The sequence below is a fragment of the Abramis brama genome, assembly GCF_963993115.1.
Source record: "Abramis brama genome assembly, chromosome: 2".
In the NCBI taxonomy this organism is placed as follows: Eukaryota; Metazoa; Chordata; class Actinopteri; order Cypriniformes; family Leuciscidae; genus Abramis; species Abramis brama.
In genome coordinates this window covers 60,795,066-60,812,512 of record NC_139964.1, presented here as the reverse complement: position 1 = coordinate 60,812,512, position 17,447 = coordinate 60,795,066, and the positions used below count along the sequence as shown (strand labels likewise).

The following is a 17,447-nucleotide window of genomic DNA, read 5'->3' as shown; positions in this document are numbered from 1 at the left end:
TTGAAATATGATTACAATTTAAAAATAACTTCAATTGAACTACAATTTAATAACTTCTCTAGTCACACGATCATTCAGAAATCATTCTAATATGCTGATTTTCTGCTCAAGAAACATTTCTTATCACTGTTGAAAACTGCTTAATACTTTTTTTTCAGGATTCTTTGATGAATAGAAAGTTCAAAAGAACAGAAATTGTTTGCAATAGAAACATTATAATGTATTTACTGTCACTTCAAATGAATGCGTCCTTTTTGATAAAAAAAAACAGTTCTTTCAAAAACAATTCTTACTGACCCCAAACTTTTGAACAGTAGTGTATATTTCTGGTATCATTTAAGAATATCATATTATTATATTCTATTAATATCATTATTATCTAGATCTCCTTTGCAAAATCAAAAGTTGAACCTATATTGTGTAAAAGTGCTTATCTAAGGTACTGTATAGTTATGTCATGTTGATGTCATTTATCATGGTTCATGTTAGGGTGGTAACTGTGAGATCAGTGGGAAAGATGATGGGGAGGACTTCAGGAGGCTACAGAGTGCCATGGAAATTCTCCACTTCAGTCCTGAAGACCAGAGCAGCATATTCAGAGTGCTGTCGTCCATACTGCACCTGGGCAATGTCTTTTTCCATAGAGTAGAGGTATTGACTGTGCAAATTAACATTTGAAAATTTCCTTTCACTTCTGTTTGCACACCAAGCCTATAATAATAAAAAAAATGCACAATTTTAAGAATTTCACTGTGTTCCAGCTCTTCCCATTTGTCACACAACAATGTTTGTAGATTCAATATTTTACCTTGTAAAGAGCAGTTTTCTTGATTGTACTTTTATGTAAATATAGCGAACATATATGGACAATGTTAAGAGTCTTGTGGACCGTGTGCTTTGGGTTCTCGGTCTCAGACAGAAGTGCAGGAGACAGCTGGTGTGGTGAGCACTCAGGAGATTCGTGCAGTAGCCGATCTGTTGCAGATTTCTCCAGAGGGTCTGCAGAAAGCCATCACCTTCAAAGTGACGGTACATACACGTTTACATAAACAATAATCCATAATGTCCTCTGGAAAACAGCATGTACACTGTTAGATCTGTGTTTCCATGAAGAACCTTTAACATCCATGGAATCTTTCCATTGCCCAAAAGGTTCTTTATAGTGGAAAAAGGTTCTTAAAATGTTCTTCACACTAAGAAAAAGTTATTTTAAGAACTGTTCACTGGAAGGTTCTTTGGGGAACTGAAAATGGATCTTCTATGGCATTGCTGAATTACACTTTTATTTTTAAGTGTAGTATTTTTGGCCACTTTCATTTTTAAACGTATTGATTTCATGGGGAAGCCAGACTCAAACTCACATCGCCCATGGATCCTATATTTTCATATTTTCTGACGCATTTGCGAACACCTAGGGCAGAAATAAAGAGAAAAGAAACATTGTAATGACATGTAAGCAGGTTGCTGTTAATGAGTTCCAGTAACCTAATTTAATCATTCTGAGTTCAGCTCTATGGAAACCACGGTAATCTAATCAAGGGTTGCTCAGTGCTTGAGTAATCTTAACACCTAATAGCTTGCTCACTGCCAGGTTAGCTTGACATTACATCATACAATGAAGGTTAACGAGGACAGACGAGATAACATCAGGTCAGTTGTATTTCTATAGCATTGTCAGACCTGCAATTAACGAATTAAATCCATGTAGGGGGGTCTGGGGACGTCCTCCCCCATAAGAAAACTTTTGTGATTTTAACATGTAAACCAGGGTTCCTCAAACTCGGTCCTGGAGGGCCGCTGTCCTGCAGAGTTTAGCTCCAACACTGATCAAACACACCTGAGCAAGCTAATCAATGTCTTCAGGATCACTAGAAACTCACAGCTAGGTGTGTTTGATCAGGGTTGGAGCTAAACTGTGCAGGACAGCGGCCCTCCAGGACCGAGTTTGAGGAACCCTGATGTAAACGAAGCATTCTGGTGCACTCTGAGAAGAACATAAAGGGAAAAGACAACATTTGCATTCATTCAAGTTAAAAAAAACAATGGCTGGACATTGACACAAAATTCACAGGTCAATTCGATTTCAATTCACAAGCTTTTGTTTCGGTGTCGATTATTTTTGGGCCTATCAGGTGCAGTCCAGGCAAATTTCCTCATAGAAAAAAATGTATCTTTCAACTAATGCTGTAAACTATACAGCATTGAAAAGCGACTAGTTTGGAGGTATGGTTATTCAGAATACCAGAATAAAAACAAATACATTAATTACCTTAATAAGCACATTTCGCCCCTAATGCAAATTTTAATTGTATAATATTCATACGCCATGGTAGTATTTGTTGTACTACCTTTAATTTAGGCTGATTTTTCACACAAAAAAATCAGGAATAAAAAATAAATAAAAAATTCTGGTATGTTTAAAAAAAAAGCAAGACTGTATAATAGTAATGAATAAAATGGATTAATAGTAATGAAAGAAAACAAATTTACAAAATTAATAGGAATTCTAAAAACACTACAAAGTAATATATCTGGATGCATGAAAATTATCATAGTTTTTGTTGACAAAAAAAATAATATATATATTATATATCTTTTCATTTTTTGGGGCGAAATGTGACATGGAGGTTTTTTGTTGTTGTTGAAATTTTTAACACGCTCTAAGCATTTTTTATGTTAGCTTTATTCAAACAGAGGTGTTACATGAATACAGTGTGATTTGTTAGTGTGTTTGTGGTTTGTGTCATGTTGCTCATTTAATAAGTAAAGCTCTGCTATCCAGAGCTCACAGGTTTGTGTTTACACCACTTACTTGGATCAGCTGTCACATAACACTGTCTCAATTGCACACGCTCACTGTGACAGTACAAGTGACATAGTGTGTGTGTGTGTGTGTGTGTGTGTGTGTGTGTGTGTGTGTGTGTGTGTGTGTCTGTGTCTGTGTCTGTGTCAGACTAGCTTTTCTGCTTTCTCTGACTTATTAAATTATTTTTTTAAACATATACAGTAACTAAGCAGTGTGTTATTTGGTTTTGTCACAGGAGGCTATGAGAGAGAAGATATACACTCCCCTCTCAGTAGAAAGTGCTATGGATGCCAGGTACTCATTATGAGACATTTTCTAGTTATCTGCAGTAGCTTGATTTTTCATTACATTTTAAGTATGTATTTCTATTTCTCAATCGCAGAGATGCAGTTGCCAAGATCCTTTATTCCTTGCTCTTTCAATGGCTGACAGAACGTATAAATGGACGGGTCTACCCCAGGAATGAGGCGCTGTCCATATCTTTACTGGATATATATGGGTTTGAGGTATACACTGACATAAAGGTCTTTTTACATTTAATACTTTTAATTTTTACATAAAGGTCAAATGTGCAGTTTTTATTATTTTTTAGGAATTTAGACCTTCTAAATTGCATATAAATTGCATATATCTCCATGTCATCTTGGTCTGTATTGTCCAGAGCTTGATGTTCAACAGCTTTGAGCAGCTCTGTATCAACTATGCCAATGAGACACTGCAGTTCTTCTTCAGCAAAATTATTTTCAAACTGGAGCAGGTGAGAATCACTGTGTACACCATCATTTAGAAGTTTGGGGTCATAGAATGTTTTTGAAAGTCTCATGTGCTCACCAAGGCTGCATTTATTTGATAAAATACAGTAAAAACAGAAATAGCTGTTTTCTACCAAATATAGTTTGAAAAGTAATTTATCCCTGTGATGGCAAAGCTGAATTTCCAGTCTTCAGAGTCACATGATCCTTCAGAAATCATTATAATATGATGATTTGGTGCTAAAGAATCATTTCTTATTGTTATCAATGATAAAAATGGTTGTGCTGCTTACATTCATTTTTAATTATTATTAATTATTTATTTATTTTAGTTTAGGATTCTATGATGAATAGAAAGTTCAAAAGAACAGCATTTATTTGAAATAGAAATCTTTTCAGAAACCTGTCAGTTTTGATCAATTTAATGTATCAGTTCTGATTAAAGTATTAATTTCTTTAAAACAAAAATCTCACTGACCCCAAACTTTTAAACAGTAGTATATGTAGAAATTTTGATTCTGTGATTTCTTTGAAATATTAATTCCAAAAATGTAACAGCACACTCTCTTTCTGCGTGTGTCTGCAGGAAGAGTACATTCGAGAGCAAATCAACTGGAAAGAACTGATCTTCACTGACAACCAGGCATGCATAGACCTTATCGCTGCAAAGCCCCATGGGATACTCCGCATCCTTGATGATCAGAGCTGCTTTCCACAGGTTAGACACTTGGTATTTCAATGTTGCATTGGGATAAATTAAGGAAACCTGGTATGTTAACACCACATGTTTTAACATTTGTTGACAGGCCACTGACAACACCTTCCTTCAGAAGTGCCACTATCATCATGGAAACAACCCCCTTTACTCCAAGCCAAAAATGCCACTGCCAGAGTTTACTGTCCATCACTATGCTGGCCGTGTAACTTACCAGGTAATAGAAATCACAAAATGCACAGGCAGTATTTTAATTAGACATTTATGTCATGCCAAAGCTTAGAGGTCATTGCTAATTAATTTACCATCAATAATGGAGGTTTTAATGTTGCCAGCCTGTCTAAAGAGAATCTCATACTGATTTTAGATCCATAAGTTTCTGGATAAGAACTTCGATCAGGTTCGGCAGGAAGTATTGGATCTGTTTATGCAGAGCCAGAACCGAGTGAGTCCATGTATCTCCATGCATGCATCTGTAGTGTGTGTTTTGTGTGTATGTGAAAGCATATCCTATTTTTCATCTCTAAAAGAATAAAGAAAATAAGTGAGACGATATGAGTTAGAAGTCACAATTTCCTCTGCTTATGCATATGATTCTTTTTTTTTCTTTTTTTTTTTATGAATGTGAATGTATGTTTCTAATATACATATGTGGTTGTGTTTTCTAGATGGTGTCCAATCTCTTCATAAAGCATGCTGAGATGCTGAATCAGCAAAAAGGAGCAATGAACAGGAACACCACAGTGACTCGGAGATATCAGCCCTCTACTGTGGCCGCCAAGTTCCAGCAATCACTACAAGAGCTCCTTGACAAAATGGAGAGGTCTTGTACACTCATAAACACATAGAGATGTACAATATTACACATGTATATCAGCACATACACATACATTCATATATTTGTTTCTCCTGATTATGTGTCTTTGGCGGAATTTATTTAGTTATATCTCCTGTTCTTCTCACCTTTTTCAGGTGCAACCCTTTTTTTGTGCGCTGCATAAAGCCAAATAATAACAAGGTATGGGCAGACATTAGGCAAGCATCACTATCACTGTTTTATTAGGTACTTAGGTTAGGTTATGGACGTGAACAAACACCTAACCATAACAATTTAACTTCACTGCAGCACCCACATTTACTTCAGACAATTTACATTACTAATAATTAAGATTAATGTTACTGAACATTGTAGCATTGTGAAATATTATCACAATTTAAAATAACTATTTTGCATTTTAATATATTTTAAAATGTTTTTTTTTTCTTTGATGGCAAACTTCAATTCAGCAGCCATAACTCTATTCTTCAGTGTCACATGATCCTTCAAAAATCATTATTCATTTTATTAATAATAACAATAATATCAATGTTGAATGTATAATATGTTTGTAATACTTTCAGGGTTCTTTGATGAATACAAAGTTCAATGAACAGAATTTATTTAAAATAAAACATATTTTGAAGCATTATACATGTCTTTACTGTCACTTTTGATCAATTTAATTCATCTTTGCTGAATAAAAGTGCAACTTTCCTTACTTACCCCAAACCTTTGAATTGTAGTGTATCACAGTTTCCACAAAAATATTAAGCAGCACAACTGTTTTCAACATAGATACTAATAAGAAAATGTTTCTTAAGCAGCAAATCAGCATATTAGAATGATTTCTGAAGGATCATGTGAGACTGAAGTAATGATGCTGAAAATTCAGCCATCACAGGAATAAATTACATTTTAAAATCTATTACAATAGAAACATTTATTTTAAATTATAATAATATTTCTCAATATCATTGTTTTTACTGTATTTGATCAAATGACATTGTTTAATGTTCAAAAAAATCTTAGTGGTTAATGCAACTCAGAATGTTTGAGTGTATTTTTGCTATTTCTATTTTTGCTTACTCATATATTTTGTGTTACCACTCTAATGTGTATTTGAATTAAATGAATTTGTGTGTCCATTCAGGAACCTGGTGTATTTGACCCTGAGTTGGTCGTTACTCAGCTCAGATATTCGGGAATCTGGGACACAATCCGCATCAGGAAGGAAGGCTATCCAGTCAGAGTGCCGTTCCATAAATTCTTAAACAGGTATCCTACTCAACAGCTGGTGACATATGGGGCCGTATTTTAACGATCTAAGCGCATGGTCTAAAGCGCAGGGCGCAAGTTCACTTAGGGCGTGTCCGAATCCACTTTTGCTAGTTTAACGTCGGCATGCCAAGCACATGGTCTAAAAGGTTGTCTCTATTCTCATAATGAGTAATGGGTGTGTTTTGGGATTTACGTGCGTTAAACCAATCAGAGTCTCATCTCCCATTCCCTTTAAATGCCAGTTGCACTCGCGCCATGGCAGATTCGTTATTTACATGACGGAATTTGAAAGACCAAACACGTCTCCAGAGCGCAAACTGAACTGCTCGTGTGTGAGGTAAAAGTGCGCAAGCCGAGCATCTATGGGATAATCCGGATTCCACCATATCTTTATGTACACAATAATAATCTTTTACATTGTAATCCTTTTATTTTAAATATTTGGCATGTTTGTGTGCTGCTGCGTGTCCCTGTGTGTGTAATAAGCTGAGTGTAAGCACGTTGTGGACCCGCCTATAGGCGCACGTTACTACCGCGCTCATTAAATAACAAAACAAATATTGTGCAATTGACTTTAGACCAGGTTTCAGTTGGTCAATGGCGCAGTCTATTTCTGTTGCCTCAAAATAGCAACGCGCCAAGAATGCGCCAGAACACACCTCGTTTTCAGACCAGCACGCCCATGGGTGCACAAATGAGCGCAAATGCATTTGCTATTTAAACAACATAGCGCAGGACATGAAAATGATAACTGCGTCGGGCTGAAACTTGTCGCGCTTGGCCCTGCATTGCGCCGGGTGTAAGATAGGGCCCTTAGTGTGTAATCTAGTCTAGTGCTATAAATAGACGTACACGTGCCAGTGTATAGAATACAGATCTTATAATAAATCATCTCTGCCAATGTGTCTCCAGGTACAAAGCCCTACTGGGAATGAAGAATCCACCACCTCCAGATGGAGATAACTGTGTCATTATGTTAATGAAGCTCTGCCCAATCAACAAAGGAGATTATCAAGTGGGTGTGTCAAAGGTAAGCAGAATAATTAAACATTGCACTTGTAAAGATGCCAAAATTTGTCTTTCTTCAAAAAACAGACACTTTTACATTGTATAATGTTTGTTTTAATAGTGTGTTTTGATTCTTAGATCTTTCTAAAGGAGGAAGTGAATCAGTTATTGGAGAGTAAACGTGATCGTATGAGGCATGTAGCTGCACTGACCCTTCAGCGTTATGTACGGATGTATTTTGTCCGGAAAAATTTCCTCAAGTTCCGATTGGACATGACAAATCTTCAGGCTCACTGCAAGGGCTACTTGGCCAGGTAAACTACTACCTATCGCTTGTAACTTAACTTCAATGCCGTGTCATTTGTAATGTGATTTACAGCTAGAGAATCCAAATAGAGTCCGGGTCATGATGTGAAGTTCAGGGATTCGAACCCAACAGGAAAAACTTGTTAACACCAGCTTTTGGCTGCGTTTACACTGGAACACAAAAATCAGATTTTTTGCTCATATCTTACACAGATCAGATATCAGGTTTTTTCAAATCCATTCTGAGCCACCTCCACATGTGGTTTTACATCTACGTTTAAACACATATATCTGATTCCCATTATAATTCCAAGCCACCACAAGGCGAGGGAAACAAATTTACCCATAAAGATTATTTCACTTCAGAATTCTAAATTTAACGAAAGCTACTGTTATTTTTATCCGTTCAGCAAATATTTGTGCTGCGAACATCAATGATAGCTGTAACTTTTCCATGCTAGCAAGTGATCATGGTATAAAAGAACCACCTAACATGAATATAATAAAACTTTATATACAGCCATTGAAAATCTGAGGATCAACCATGTCGCTGAAAATGATCACCAATAAAAATCATTCTATAGTTGGGTGAGGATTAAAGTAAACGCAGATATTGGATATGAGTAAAAAAAAATTGGATTCAGTCAAAATATCAGATCTGTGCATTAAACTTGCAGTGTAAATGCAGCCTTTGATTGTAGCTGCTTCAAGATTTCTAGCTAGTTAAAATTGGACATTAACTGGTCATTAGCTGGTCTAAGCTTATGTTTAGGTGCTTGATCACTTGGACAACCAGCTAGTTCAATTAAATTCAATTAAATTCACAATATATATCGTTTCAAAGCAGCTTTACAGAAAATCCATGTGTCTACATTACTTGAACACAGGCACCTCTGAAAACAGATCACGATAAATTGTAATGTATTTCAGAAATGTACATATACAAATCATGCAGTTAGCTAACATCATGTATTAATTTAAGGCAGAAACAATTATCTCATTGAAGTAATTATTACAAGCTAGTAAGGATGAAGTCGATCTGGCAGACCCGACCATCTCAGATAACCTCGTTAGCATTGGTAGACCACTTTGATTAAACTGGCTGAGCTGGTTAACCATGATCTTGACCACCTTATGATCTGTTTTTTGTTTTGTTTTGTTTTTCGGCAGGGAGAGATATTTTTGTAGAAAATCAAAATGTTACAGTAAGATCAATGAAACTGAGTGTTATATGTCATTGAAATGGCTGAAACTTCCCTCACTCTCTTTGTGCCTTTTAGGCGACGGTTTCTGCGAATGCGTATAAACCTGATCAGGCACCGTGCAATGATCCGACTTATTGTCAATCGCAAAAGATACATCAGGGTACGTTACATATATAGGGATGCACCGATATGAACATTTTGTCTGATGCCGATACCGATAACCGATAATTAGATCAGATAACCGATATATTGGCCGATAAATCTAAATAAAAAAAATTATTATAATAATTGAGAGCCTGATTATAAAAAAAATGTCTCACTATTAAAAGCCATGTCCCAAGCACACAATTGTAATGTTCTCATTATAATTTTTTGTAGCCTATGTGACAGCACATGTTGCATTTGCACTGTATTTTCAGTTTTTGAAGTGATTCCAATCATATTTTAAGCAATTCAAATCAATCATGGCGAACAGTGCGCATCTGAAGTGTCTCAGCTGAAGGAAATAATCCATTATTAATCGGCTTTAATATATCGGCCAAATTTTCTTATCGGGCCGATAACGATAACATTAAAACTGAACATATATCGGCAGATACCGATATGGTTGCCGATATATCGTGCATCCCTATTTCCTAATAATAAGTTTCAATCATTACTTCACCAATACTAAAGTGTCTAATGCAATTAATATAAGTTCACATTCGGGTTTTCTAATTTTTTATGCTTTACTTTTGCTTATGGTTTTGTTACAGTACAACATCTACTTAGCGAGAAGAGCAGAAGAGGAGAGGAGAAGGATTGAACTGGTAAAAGAACAGTCTGTGCTCAATTAGGAACAATTATGTATATATTATCGCCCTAATGATGATTGAGGTTGTATCATAAGGCCCATTTGCAGTTCATATTTTAATATATTAAACTTTCAAACTGTTCTTTAGATTTTAGTTTTTGTAAATAGCCAGCCAAACATTTTCCACTTTTCTTAACGAGAGTTTCTATTATGTGTTTTCTCTTTTCTGTAGGAGCGAACAAGCAGGGAGGTGGTAAATGTGACTCAGCTAGTTATTCCTGCAGAGTTGGGAGGATTGTTACAGGCCACAGCAGGTTATTAACAATTTCCTGTTAATTAATGTCTTCCTGATTATTAATAATGTCTGCTGAGGCAAAATCACTATTATTATTGTTCAAGCTTTGATCAAAACCTTTATCCCATATTAAACTGTGGCACATAGCTTTTCCCCCGCTGTTTATGCTACAGATGTGAATGATACCTCAAATCATGCTGCTGGTTAAGGAGAGATGTGCTATTATTTTTCTGAGTGTTCTCATTTAACTGTCCAGCAGATTATACAAATTAATTGAAATTGAGAAAATGGAAAGATGTGCTTTTACTTTTCTGACAGCAGATGATAAAAATGAATTTAAAATGGATCTAGTAAGCAACCACCCAGAACATCCTTACAACTTAGGTATATTTTAGTTAACTAAAACTAAAATAAAAAATAATTAAAACTATATAGACATATTGGTTGCACTTTATTTTACAGTATGTGCACTTTCAATGTACTTAGACACAAGTACTGAGTAGTGTAAGGTAATTACATGGGTTAAGTTAAGGTTTACGGGTAGTTTCAGGGTTAGTACATAGTTAGTTTCATTACTACATTAAGTACATAGTATGTTCATGCGAAACAGGACTGTAAAATAAAGTGGTACCGACATATTAAACAAAAAATAAAACAGACAAAAATACACAGCAAAATTTCTAAAACTAAAATTAAAATGAAATCAGAAAATATAACAATGAAAACTAATTCAAAATAATAATAAAAACTATATTAGTATCTCAATTATATTAAATAACACTCAATGCAGTACCAATCAGATGTTGCATTCCTCCCATTATGATCAACAAAGCTGTCTAGTTTGTAATGTTGCAGTTGAAATTAAAAAAAGTTATGCACAGACATGATGCAAAACTAGGCATTACTTTACCTAATAATTTTTAAATAATATTAAACCTATGTTTTGCCTTTTGTTTTGTTTTTAGCTGGAAGGGAGCGTCATTCAGACTGCTTGGCTCTTGTTCAGGCTCCTAGAATACAGACGGACCCCCAACTCACTCTTCCCCTGGACATCAACAACTATTTGATGACCAAATATATACGCACGCATTTCAGGGTGAATGTCCTGCCTGCTAACACACACACACTCATGTGCATAATACTCACAATTCACTAACATTAAGGACATAATGCAGTACATTTTGTCTATATTTTGTCTTTCTTTTGTGTAGGAATTGCAGTTTGGGATGCTAACAGCACCGCTGGACAACTCACTGACCCGTCTAGAAGATGATCTGAAACAGGATGCTCTAGATGTGTTTATACTGGTAATGTTACCTTTACCATAAATCCAGTCTCATTATCAGTCACCCTTTGTAAGTCTCATATCTGTTTCATATCTGTTTTGATTGACAGATTTTGAGGTTCATGGGAGATCCAAACCTGAACGGAGCTCAAGAAAACCTGTTTGGAAATTATATCATTCAGAGAGGCCTTGCCACTCCACCAATCAGAGACGAGATCCTAGCGCAGATAGCCAATCAGGTGTGGCGGAATGAAAACAGCAGAAATGCAGAGAGAGGCTGGCTGTTGATGGCTGCCTGTTTGAGTTCCTTTGCCCCATCTGAGAAGATGGAGAAATATCTGCTAAAGTGAGTGCACAAATGAACATACAAAATGCACAAATGCACAAATGAACATACAAACACACACAAATCAAAAGTTTGGTGTCACTAAGATTTTTGAAAGAAGTCTCTTATGCTCACCAAGGCTGCATTTATTTAATTAAAAATACAGTAAAACATTAATATTGTGAAATATTATATTATTACAATTTAAAATAACTGTTTTCTATTTTAATGAATTTTAAAATATAAGCTGAAAGTTGAAAGCTGAATTTTTAGCATCATTACTCCAGTCTTCAGTGTCACATGATCCTTCAGAAATCATTCTATTATGCTGATTTGCTGCTTAAGAAACATTACTTATCATTAATCTAATGCAAATGAAAGTATTCATTTCTTTAAAAAAAAAATCTTACTGAACCCAAGTCAAAGCACATCACTGATGCATATTTTGTACAACAATGCAGTAGGATAAGTTCTGTTTAGGGACATGGAGCTAGAGCCAATGTGAGATTTAGCAGTTAAATAACTGTCTCTCCCTCTGTCTCTGTCAGATTTGTGTCAGACTATGCTCTGAATGGCTTTAAGGCTCTGTGCCAACACAAACTCATCCAAGCCATGCAGAAATCCCACCTAGTCCCTGAAGCATCTCGAACATACCCTCCATCCCTGCTAGAGTGGACCGCCACCCGCAAGAAAGCACACATGGTTCTCCAGGTGCACTGTTTTGATGGTAAGACCCTATTAGTGTTTTCTTACATGTGTAACAAAGTAAAGAGGATAAATGTACACCGTGAACAAAACAGCATCGTTAACTATGAGCAAAATTTCAGCAGATTTCAGACTAATACTGATTTTTGTCATCTTTTCCTGTTCAGACTCATTTAAGACGGTGCCACATTACTTCAGATGTGCTTTTTAAACCCGAAGAATAATATGGATAAAAAATTCCTCTCTTAAAATTAGAAATAACACTAAAATAACTCAAAAATTTAAACTGAATATGTTTTCCATTGAGTGCATTACATGTTACTGCCTCAAAAAAATTATTTTAGTATTTCATGCATGACATACATCCTCAATCATTAAATATGGCCAAATTATCCCAAAATTGTCCTAAATTCTAAAAGTACTAGAAGTTACTAATACTAAAAGTTACTTGATCAACCGACAATAATATCCAGTGATGCAAGCTACTTTTTTGTCAAATTTTGCCGTTTTGAATTTAAAATATAGGCTATAATTACGTGATTCATCTACGTAGAAAGACAAGAAATATTAATGGAGCTGTTTGTGGTTAGACATGATTCTTGACTATTTCCATACAGTTGGGTTTTAAAACTGCCTTACAGTTCCACACTAAGTCACAATGTTTCTGAACGAGACGTAAGTGGTGCTGTTTTCCCTCTTTTTATATCCCCTCTATTTATTTAAATAGCATTTTATCCAATACACATTATTTCAAAGCAGTTTCACGGTAATTAACTGATTCATTACAGAATCAGTGATGCAAACTTCAAACATCAAATATTAGACAAATTCAAATTCTGCTGCTCTACAGATGACAATAGTGTATTTTTCAGCTGAGGTCAGTTCAATGTTGATTCAGTTCAGTTCTGTTTAAAGATCATCAATTATGAAACTAGTTCAATTCAGCAATAAGCAGCTCTGAAGAATACAATAGTTATGTTATTCATCTCAAGTCAGTTCAATAACAGTGTCAATGTTGTAAAATTCATCAATTATGAAACAAAGTTGATTCAGCTATAAAGCAGCTCTACAGAAGACTGTAGTGTCATCATCCAGCTCAATTCAGTTCGAGTTTCTGTTCTCGTCCAATAGTGTCAGTGCACTCTCTCTCTCTTGCCTCAATTTCCTGTCCCACTTTCTGCTGTCTCTCTCAAATAATGCTAATGTCAGGTCAGGAGGCAAATCAGGACTGGTGTCATCTGTCTATCCTTTCCTCTAATCTATTTAATCTCTTCTTCTGTCATTCTCTATATCTTTCTTTCAGCCTCTCCTCTTTCATCTAATCTTGCTCACTCTCTCCGTCACTCTGCTTTATTTTACTCCTTCTCTCATCCAGTTACACTGTCTCTCTGTCCTCGCCTGTTTGGGCTGGAGCAGATTAGTAGATATGTGATAGTGTGTGTGTGTGTGTGTGCGTGTGGACGAGTGTGGATGAGTGTGTGTGTGTGTGCTGGTAGAGATAAGATGGTCAGTCAAATTATCTTGACTACTCTTTCCACCCGTCAATTCTCTTACAATTACATAACCATTACAAGCTACAGGTATTAATTAATTAATGACCTCTTATTGGAGATTTTTCTCCTGTGTGTTGATCACAATATCATCTTCTAACAAGTCTACATATTAAGGTCTGGGTAGAATAGATGGTAAGAAAACAACAGATCTCAGTTCTGCTGGAGAAATAGGCAAAAACAATATGAGAGACTCTGACAAGGGCCAAATTGTTATGGCAAGGTATGTATGTCTGAAACTGTGAGAATTTGCCAAAAGTTCAAGGTGTTGCCCTGGCCTCCAGATTCCCCAGATCTCAGTCTAATTGAGCATCTGTTGGATGTGCAACAAGTTCGATCCACGGCAGCTCCACCTTGCAACCTACAGGACTTTGAAGGATCTGCTTCTATTGTCTTGGTGCCAGATACCACAGGACACTTTCAGAGGTCTTGTAGAGTCAATGTCTTGGCGGGGTAGGCACTGTTTTGGCAGCACATGGAGGAACAACAGCATATTAGGAAGGTGGTTATAAGTTAGGTGTTTTGGCTCATCGTGTATATATATATATATTAGTTCACCGAAAAATTCTCTCATCATGTATAAAAAAATAATAAGTCACGGGAATAAATTATTCATTTGTTGCTACAATTTCTGGCTTTCACATGTCATATGTGGGGCTCCGTGTTAGATGATCTCACAGATATGGATTATTTTTTTTTTAAATATTTGTTTGTGTCCATCCGAAGAAATAAAGTGGCATGAGTGTATCCCAAATTGTATACTATCCCCAGACAGCAACATAGTATCGTCCCAGTTCCGGGCCACATCTGGTACATGTGGATTCAACGCGTACCAGATGTGGGCGGATCTGGGCCGACACTATGTTCCCACTGTCTGGGTCTGTATTTTATAGAAATGGAAACTCCATTCTGTTTAGGTTGAGAAGTATGCGGTTACTTTTCTAAGCAATCTAACCTATGATTTTCACCTGGAACACAAAAAGTATAGATTTAGACTGGGAGGAAGCCAGGCTGCATCTAGAGACCATAATAACAGACGGACTTGGGTTTGGGGCTTTTTTGATTTGAGTTTTATTTGATTATCTCTTTGTAGGTGTCTCTTTCCTGTGTCCTGTCCATTCCTGGACCAATGGAGAGGGCCTTGCAGGAGATGTTCTACAACACAGGTGAATTTTTTCCCCACTGAATTTTACTTGAAAATACAGCATCTTAAGGCTGGATTTCTTTACACAGATTTTGCGAAGATTACAAAATAAGTTGCTGAAAATCAGAGCCAATCTGCAGATTTTAGGTAGTCGGAGTTGACAGATTTAGCAGAAATCACATAGTGTATGATGGGCACAGACTCTGATAGCTTTCAGACTTTGATTTCATCCTGTCTGGGGATTACAAACATGTTTGATATTTTGAGCCAATTTCAGAACACACACTGTTTTACACATCTTCTAGCAACGAGGCACACTTTTCTGCTTGAGTTTGTTGTCTTCAGAATGACTTGAAAAGTCTGTTCAATTGTGATCCTCAGTCGTTTAGTATGATACCCAGTTATTCTCTGTAACCATTTACAAAGTCAGCAAGTATATAATGCCTAGTGTGTCGTGTAGTGTATTCCAGCCTGTAGTGTCAGTAACATGGTATTGGCCATCCTGCAGGGGCGTGTCCACTGAGAGTCGATGGGGTTGGTCCGTTCTGATGAAGGAGCTGGCCCAGTGGGTGGAGTTAGAGGGCCACGATTATGTTCTCGATCTGGTGTGTGACCTGGAGCTGCTGCCAGACTTCCCTAAACAGAAAACATACTTCATCATCTCTACTGAAGACCCCAGCAGGGCACGACCTAACGCGAGCATGTATGTATGCATCCCAAAATATTTAGTTGTTTTCCCATGTTTCAGTTGCAGTGCATTGTTGTGACAATGTTTAATACATACGTTGGTATGCAGAAGTCTCTTTGGCAGTGGATTTGAAGAGGATGAGGAGGGGCCGCTCTCGTATGCCAACCGAACGAGCGCCATTGCAACCAACAGCCTACCGATTTCTGAAGGCCACTACAGTCTGGGTAGCCTCCTTTTTCAGTCTTTTAAATGAAGCACAACATACACTTGTTCCTAAGTGAAACGACATAAAGTCATTGACCCTTCTCAATCTGATTGCCCCGGTGATTGTTATTCCACCAATAGGCCTAGTGGTCTGTCTCATGAGTCATGAATATCCAAGCATAACCTCAAGAAACACTAAACTACAGCCCCTGCTTTAATCAGTTGTAGAAGATCTACAAGCCTGCTTGTAAAGTAGAATCAGATACACACAGAATGGCTAGATTACATACAGCTAAACTAACCCCGATGGTGTTCATGTAACCTTTCTGTGTGCATGTCCAGAGGATGAGTAACATTATACAGGTTTAAGAGGTCTTGCAGGGGTGAAATGTTCAGGTCATTGTTCATTAATAATGTTTTTGAGGCAGTGGGTTGTTCTACCAGTGTTATTGACTTCACTTGGCATATTTTGAATTTTGGGTCAATGAATTTTTTGGTTACCATTTTCTCTGATCCTCTTTAAGAAAAAATCAAAAATCACGGTCATGTGACAATGTATTAATCTGTCTGGCATCAGAAATTTCAAAACACTCTGCTTTTACAGCTTGGTTTCCATGAATTAGCTTTTTTTAAGTAGGTTACAGTATATTTTAATAGTATAATGAACTACCATGTTTGCAATAGATTAGATTCTTCATTCAATGATTTCTTTAATACACTTCTGTTCAAAAGTTTGGGGTCAGTAATATGTTTTTGAATGTCTTTGAAAGTCTCTTTTGTTCACCAAGGCTGCATTTATTTTAAATGACAGCTTTCTATCTTTATATATTTTCAGCATCATTACTCCAGTCTTCAGTGTCACATTATCCTTCAGAAATCATTCTAATATACTGATTTTCTGCTCAAGAAACATTTCTTAGTATTATCTATGATGAAAACAGTTGTGTTTTTGGGGAAACCGTGATGCAATTTTTTTGGATTTTTTGATGAATAGAAAGTTCAAAAGACTTTGAAATATAGGATTCAAAAGACTTTCAAATTTTTTGAAATATAGGAATCTTTTGTAGCATTAAATGTCTTTACTGTGACTTTTGATCAATTTAATGTGTTCTTGCTGAATAAAAGCATTAATTTTCTTTTAAAAAAACAAACAATCGGTAACTCTTTAGTTTAGGGTACAATTCTCACTATTAACTTGTTGCTTATTAATATGCATATTACCAGGATATTGGCTGTTTATTAGTTCTTATAAAGGACACATTAATGCATTATTCTGCATGACCATATTCTACATCCCTTATTTCTACCCAATACCTAAACTTAACAACTACCTTACTAACTATTAATGAGCAGTAATTAGGGGTTACTAGTATATTAGGTAGTTAATAGTTAGTTAATGGTGAGAATTGGACCCTAAACTAAAGTGTGACAAAACAATCCTACTGACCCCAAACTTTTAAACGGTAGTGTATCTTGGGATATATTTGCTTCTTATACTTAAAAAAAAAAAAGCCTAAGTAATCTTACTGCAAACCAGGGACGGACTGACAATCTGTGCATTCTGGAAA

At 36.2% G+C, this 17,447-nt stretch overlaps 1 protein-coding gene across 1 annotated transcript in view; it reads left to right on the top strand.

Moving 5' to 3' along the window:
• myo15ab (myosin XVAb) overlaps positions 1 to 17,447 on the top strand; it is a gene marked incomplete at both ends in the record, with an annotated part of 48,637 nt that overhangs the window by 10,525 nt on the left and 20,665 nt on the right. Inside the window, 23 exons of the mRNA XM_084106663.1 lie at positions 490 to 651; positions 916 to 1,029; positions 3,042 to 3,100; positions 3,189 to 3,312; positions 3,468 to 3,563; positions 4,145 to 4,276; positions 4,365 to 4,490; positions 4,641 to 4,718; positions 4,942 to 5,096; positions 5,246 to 5,291; positions 6,244 to 6,368; positions 7,284 to 7,401; positions 7,518 to 7,693; positions 8,966 to 9,050; positions 9,646 to 9,699; positions 9,916 to 9,997; positions 10,944 to 11,074; positions 11,190 to 11,285; positions 11,374 to 11,609; positions 12,137 to 12,315; positions 14,937 to 15,009; positions 15,496 to 15,690; positions 15,784 to 15,899. Of these exons, the coding sequence (XP_083962789.1) occupies positions 490 to 651; positions 916 to 1,029; positions 3,042 to 3,100; positions 3,189 to 3,312; positions 3,468 to 3,563; positions 4,145 to 4,276; positions 4,365 to 4,490; positions 4,641 to 4,718; positions 4,942 to 5,096; positions 5,246 to 5,291; positions 6,244 to 6,368; positions 7,284 to 7,401; positions 7,518 to 7,693; positions 8,966 to 9,050; positions 9,646 to 9,699; positions 9,916 to 9,997; positions 10,944 to 11,074; positions 11,190 to 11,285; positions 11,374 to 11,609; positions 12,137 to 12,315; positions 14,937 to 15,009; positions 15,496 to 15,690; positions 15,784 to 15,899 (2,758 nt within the window). The remainder of the gene's footprint in view (positions 1 to 489; positions 652 to 915; positions 1,030 to 3,041; positions 3,101 to 3,188; positions 3,313 to 3,467; positions 3,564 to 4,144; positions 4,277 to 4,364; positions 4,491 to 4,640; positions 4,719 to 4,941; positions 5,097 to 5,245; positions 5,292 to 6,243; positions 6,369 to 7,283; positions 7,402 to 7,517; positions 7,694 to 8,965; positions 9,051 to 9,645; positions 9,700 to 9,915; positions 9,998 to 10,943; positions 11,075 to 11,189; positions 11,286 to 11,373; positions 11,610 to 12,136; positions 12,316 to 14,936; positions 15,010 to 15,495; positions 15,691 to 15,783; positions 15,900 to 17,447) is intronic.